General features: G+C 37.3%; 1 protein-coding gene across 1 annotated transcript; it reads right to left on the bottom strand.

Annotated features, from left to right (window-relative positions):
- Positions 1 to 481: 481 nt before the first annotated feature.
- On the bottom strand, positions 482 to 5157 carry LOC145805697 (plasma membrane ATPase 2-like). Its single transcript, XM_082900877.1, has 6 exons — positions 5037 to 5157; positions 4476 to 4718; positions 4135 to 4217; positions 3899 to 3980; positions 3598 to 3758; positions 482 to 1118 (listed from the first exon to the last, which is right to left on the bottom strand). Exons 1-6 carry the CDS (start codon positions 5155 to 5157, stop codon positions 1101 to 1103), a joined length of 708 nt encoding a protein of 235 aa, XP_082757003.1. The 3' UTR covers positions 482 to 1100.
- Between the last annotated feature and the right edge of the window lie 1203 nt (positions 5158 to 6360).

The following is a 6360-nucleotide window of genomic DNA, read 5'->3' on the forward strand; positions in this document are numbered from 1 at the left end:
TGCAACCTGTACCTTGTATATAAAGAAAATAATAACAATCCAAGAAAATTTAACTTTTAGCATCAAATTCGAAATATAATAGAAATTCCATACGAATCAAGCATAATCCAACCTAAAATAATAATTTTATACAAAACAGAGGATTATACAAAAATCATGTCTACCGTACACAAAACAAAAATAATATCCACAATACCATGTCAAATGATAATCTATACCCTGCCAAAAGTAATATGTTCTATGCCAAAAGCAATTTGTACCATGCCAATAGTTATCTGTATGAATAATAGTAATCCAAAAAAAAAAAAGAAGGACAACATAATAACGGATTATAAAAAAAACAATGTCCTCCATACAAAAATAAAGAATATCCACTTTTTCATGCCAAAAACCATCTGTAAAAATAAAATTAACCATTAGTATTGATTGAATAACATCATCATTTCAAATTATAAAAGAAAATTATATAAAACTCGAATGTATATTATCTTTTCAAAATTGTATAATTATAGCCGTAATCATACGTTGCATGTCCAAACAAGTTTCTGCCAAGTTTTTCCCTCCCGAAATGCAATTTTTCAGTTAAGTTTAAGGCAATTTTTGGCCACGGTTTAGTATTTGTTACAATTGATGAATCCTTTTGCGACGGATAATTTGTTTCTGTTGCTAATGATAACGCCTTTTTGCTCATTTATCAGCAACAGTCATTTTCTGTCCCAACAAATACTATTAGCGACGAATTATTTTATCCATCTGAAATGTGTAGCTTTTGCGACGAAAATCAAGGCGTCGCAAAAAGTTATACTTGGTTTTTACGACAATTTTTAAACCGTTGCAAAAAATTCCGTGTCTAAAGCTCCTTTTTCTAGTTGTGGTAATATTAAGATATTTTCTTCACTTAAAATATTATTCATGTGACAAATATTATTATAAAAATAATAATTAAAAAAAAGGGCTTACATGGCCATAAACAACCAGTGGAATGACTCACCTGGAGATAATGTACACCATTAATTTTGTTGGTGTAGTAACTAACTCAAAGATGGAATTTCCATTGGATTTCCTGAAATCTGGAAACCTAGAGGAGCTATTTGTGAAATCTATGAACCTCCAAGACCCTGCATCTCACATGGCCAAACAAGTATATAATAAGATCCAGAATAAGTACCAAGTAAATAGGGTTTATAAAGTACCAAGCAAAGAGCATGTATTATAAGGGCAGTACCATACTGGTATCATACTACCCAGACAGTTGTGCGGGTTTAAAATCTTGGTGTGTGGTTTGGATGAAGGGCTGCTGCTGTTCAAGGCAAGGTGTGGCAATGTAGCTCAAGGCAAATTCTGCTCTATCTGTTCTGTTTTGGTGCTTCAAGGGCTGCTGTTCTGCTTTGGTGTTTCGAAGGGTTGGTGCAGGGTCTGATCTGATTGATGCCTAAAGGAGTGCTGTGTTGTTTGTTCTGGTTTTGGTGCTATAGTGCCTAACATATCTGGAAAGTGATTGTCTAGAATCTGCTGTAGCTAAGCTCTTTGCATCTGCCAAGAGAAGAGGAATGTTAGTGAATATGGTGCTTTTAGTTGCTGCTTGCAGAACTTGCCACCTGAAGGAGAGATTCAGGCTACTACTACTTCCTTTCAGGTCCAGAAGCTTCTGGTTTCTGGGAGAATAAGAGAGGCTTTACAATGTGCACAAGAAGGTCAATTGTGGGGGCCAGCCCTTGTTCTTGCAGCTCAACTTGGTGATCAGGTTGCTCTGTTTGGTGCCTAAAGGAGTGTGATCTGATTGGTGCTGAAGGGCTGCTGCTGTTCAAGGCAAGGTGTGGCAATGTAGCTCAAGGCAAATTCTGCTCTATCTGTTCTGTTTTGGTGCTTCAAGGGCTGCTGTTCTGCTTTGGTGTTTCGAAGGGTTGGTGCAGGGTCTGATCTGATGGGTGCCTAAAGGTGTGCTGTGTTGTTTGTTCTGGTTTTCGTGCTCTCTTGCCTAACATATCTGCTTTTCCAGGTTTTCTTTTCTCTCTGTTTTGTTTGCTCGTTGGTTTCTGAGCAACTAGGAGGTTGGAGCTTGATTTAGCTCCAAGCTCCTCTTTATTGATGTAATTTTCCATATTCCATCAATAGAGTCTTCTTTTTGCCGATCAAAAAAAATACTACCCAGACAGTTACCCACAAGCATACTACAACTCCGACAACGGTTTCCTACCAATCCTGCAGTATCTCATGCACATCATAGACAGATGGCACTTCTCTCCCCAGCCACCAACGCCATTGATTTATTACCAGCACTTGGCAAGTACTCCTATCACCCTCAGCATGACAAGCTCAATTTACCTTGGAGAATAGTTTTGTTCAATCGTTCTATGTGTCAAGTCTGCATGAAACTATGAGGCATGGAAACTTGCCTTCTATGGCTAGGGAAATTGGAGGCCAAATAGTACCAAGCAAGCATCATAGAGGACAAAAGACCTCTCACCTTGGTGGTGGGCAGAGATGGACCGACAAAGGGGCTGGTAGGGGCAGTGCAACCTAAACCAAAAAACTCATTAAATATTATAATATGGCCCATGTCCATGTTCATGCTCATGCTTCTTAGCTAACAGTGATGGTAACTCAAAAAAAAAAGCATGCAGCACTGAGCATTGTTGCCCTAGCTCCTTATGGTACCCTCCATACATTGTTTACCCATTTTTAAAGCTCTACCTTCTTCAGCAACGACAAACCCATTCAGCCAAACCTACCCACTTGACCATTCCATATGAAAGACATTGCACACCTACAAGATCCCTCATCCACCTTCACTCATATTCTGTCCTCTGCTGCCCTTTCTTCACCCTCCCAAAAAGATTTTTGGCAGCCCACCCTTCAGCTTCTAACCTCCCCACTGAACTCCTTGAGCATGTCCCCCACCACAAGCCAACCACCTCCACCTACATCTCTGGATTCTTAAGCAAACTCTACCTCCCTTTCTCAATAAATGGCCACTTCGAAATATTTCCCTAACATTACTGACAAGGCTTCGGCAAATGATGCATCTGCTGTCCATTACAGGCCACCAGAATGTCCGGAACACTGACCCATCTACAGCTCCCTGTGAGACATCACACATCATCTAGTACAACCATCACAACTCAACCCGTGTTATCTTTATAAAGCAGCTTGCTTGACTATTGTTGTCTTCGAGAACATAGATGGTATTCCCCTGGTCTTTGAAGATACTGTCTTACCGCGCAAATTAAAGAGTTCAACCAACTTCTTTATCAATCAACCAAAAAGGTAAAATCACCTTAAATCAACTAAACTAGATAAATTCGTAGGGAGTTTTTTCTCCAACCAGGAAAGGATTATATCAATCAACATCATCTGCCTAGCTAAACATGATATGGGCTTCTAACATAAAGAAACAGCAAACTTAATAGTGAATTGTGGAGAAAACACCTCAGGGCAAACCAATGCAGATGATCCCACAATGGCAGATCACAAAACCAATTGTATGATGATGACAAAAAACAAAGGAACTAGAAATGGGCTTACTTATTATGAATTAGAAGGAAGAAAAAATGTGAAATTCATTTGATATCTAATCTAGTTATAAGTTTATCTTACAGGAAAAATGTCTGTATCGTATGCCGCCCAAAAGAAAATGGCAGTCATCATGGCCAAGTAACTGCCAAGAATGATTCCAGTAGCAAAAATCTCTGACAGCTTCCAGCTGTCTGGCTGAGGAGACGGTTTCACCCTATCTTTTGATATTGCCATAATGGTACCTGGCATGCCATAAAAGGAGTTAAGTATTGAGAACCACACACAAAAGCAGTATTTCAAGATAATGAAGAAAATGAGAAGAAATATGCATGCATGTGGTAACTGGAAAAGGGAATGAGTATTTAGTGTAACAAAATACAACCATCATTAAGGATGGCAATGATCAGCACCATAAAGGGTGGGAAATCGAACTTCCATATGAGGGCGAGTAACATAAAACCAAGCTGTCAAAGCAGAGATAAAAGGGAAGTAAGTAAAAGGAAAACTACAAGCCATGAACAAGAGGATCCGTCAAATACTTCATAATAATAATATTAAAAGTGAAAATTAAAATTTAAAAGAGGTTTTTCAATGGTCATCCCAAATTAAAATACTTACCACGATACGGATTGTAATAGAAACAGCATATATTTGTACCAATAGCACCCAAGATATAAATAAAATTAGTAACTTGAATAGTCCTAGCAACAGTTGGCTAACAAAGATATGTTTGATACCTATGGCTCAATGCACACTAAAAGACAAATTTTAGAGTGCGTTTATAAAGAAGTGGAGTAGGAATAACATTTCCCTTCTTTTCCTTTTTTTTCAAAAGAAAATAGAGTTAACAAATAAGACACACATCTCCTAGATAATAAAAGTTGTACCATTTCACCATTTGAAAATGTACAGGACTCTCAAATGGCTGCCTCCTTGTCTAGGCCTAGAGCCAGCTCTACTTGCCGTGTAATTTTTCATCCTCTGGAAGATAGCTCGACTAGTTAGTACGGCGCTGATGATAACACTAAGTCCAGGTTCAGTCAGGACTATGTCAGAAGCACTGCGAGCAGCATCAGTTGCATCAGCAACAACTATGCCAATGTCAGCCTTTTTAAGGGCAGGAGCATCATTAACTCCATCACTGGTCATTCCGCATATATGTTTTCTAGCTTGCAGACGTTTTACAATCTCATATTTGTGCTCTGTACCAACAAATAAAACATGGCCAATCAAACAAGAATCACAGAAGAAGATCTCGGTGAACATTCAGTGCTGGTAATTCAGTATTCTGTTGTGTATGCAACAATTGAAACGTATTACATAAAAAAAAAAAAATACCAACAGATTGGTCTTTAGGCCAAGTGGTCTAGCTTCCTCCTTAAAGGAGTGTAAGGTATCAAACCTTTCTCACTTGGAAGCTATGCCTAGGGTCTAGGTTTAGATATAGTTAACCAAAAAGTAGAAAAAATATCTTCGACTTACAGGAGGAATGAAAGATAAAAAAATTAAATAAACATTACCAGGGAAAACTCCAGCAAAACCATCAGCTTTTTCAATCAGCTCGTCAACTGGCAAAGCTGCAATTGACTCATCTTTGTGCTGTCCTAACAAGGCAGATGAAGGATACATATTGGTTCCCATTCCCAATCGCCGTCCTGTTTCCTTTGCTATTGCCAGTTGATCACCTAGTGGAGATTGAAAAGGTCAATGCCAATGGGGAAAAACAAAATAAATGAAAAAGGCCAATTTCCCATAATTGGAGATAGTGAGAAAGAGATGAAATTTTTAAGAAACAGAATTCTGGAAAAAAAAGAAAAAAGATGCAACAAGACTTTTTTCATGGCATAATGCCATGAACTAAAATAGTAAGCGCCCACACTGACAATAACTTGAACTCTGCAGCCACAAATATCTGGTAGAAGTAAATATCTATCTTTTCATCTCATAATTTTTTTTTTTTGGTAATGATTAAACAGATCCGATTAAAAGCACTGACCGGGAGTATTCAACAGCAAAACAGAAAGAAATATTTATTAAAAAGAATGAAAAAGAAAAAGAATATACACACTAGTGATCATTTTAACATTTACCCCCAGATTCAAAGCCCTTGTAAGAGGCATAACCATGTCATAACCATGTCACATACACACCAGTCAATGTTCATGTCAGAAATTTTCTTCACTTTCTTCTCTTGCACCTGTTGAGCTCAAGAAATAACCATCAAAGACACACAAAACTGTCTCATTCAGATATCTACTACATATTTGAGATATTAATCAGAGTGAAATATGTCAAATAAGTGTAACAACCATTTGTTGAGTGTTGTACACATTCTCTAATATAGACTGTTATATAAAACTAGGGGGTGGTGGAGCTGGCTTTAAAGTTTTTGCCCAAAACATAAATAAAGGCATCATCTTCTATTCAACAGATCAACTTTGGTCAACAGAAAATTGGCATTCCTCATCTTTTACTTTTCTGAAATTTTGTAATAAGCTTAAAAAAATATTCACAACTCAATTAAAGCTATATGATAAATTTAAGAAGGAAATCGATGATGAAAAGTGATTTTCATCAATTGTATGAATCTAAAGCAATAAAAGGGAAAAAATAGACATCAAAAAGAAGTATTTTGAGTCATATATATAAAAAAAACTCAAAACTTCGTAGTAAATGAAAAAATAATTGACAGCAATGGAGCCATCACAATTGATCTGATTATCTGCTACTATTTATTGCAGTGAGTGGTTTAAATTCAGCCTCAAAATGAGGCTTGGGGTTGATACCTTGGGTTGCCTCAGACAAGGCTTTTTAGATTCTGGAGCATAGTTAATCTACAATTGT

Source organism: Camellia sinensis, chromosome 13 (genome assembly GCF_055761805.1).
Source record: "Camellia sinensis isolate YWXY chromosome 13, ASM5576180v1, whole genome shotgun sequence".
NCBI classification, from domain to species: domain Eukaryota; kingdom Viridiplantae; phylum Streptophyta; class Magnoliopsida; order Ericales; family Theaceae; genus Camellia; species Camellia sinensis.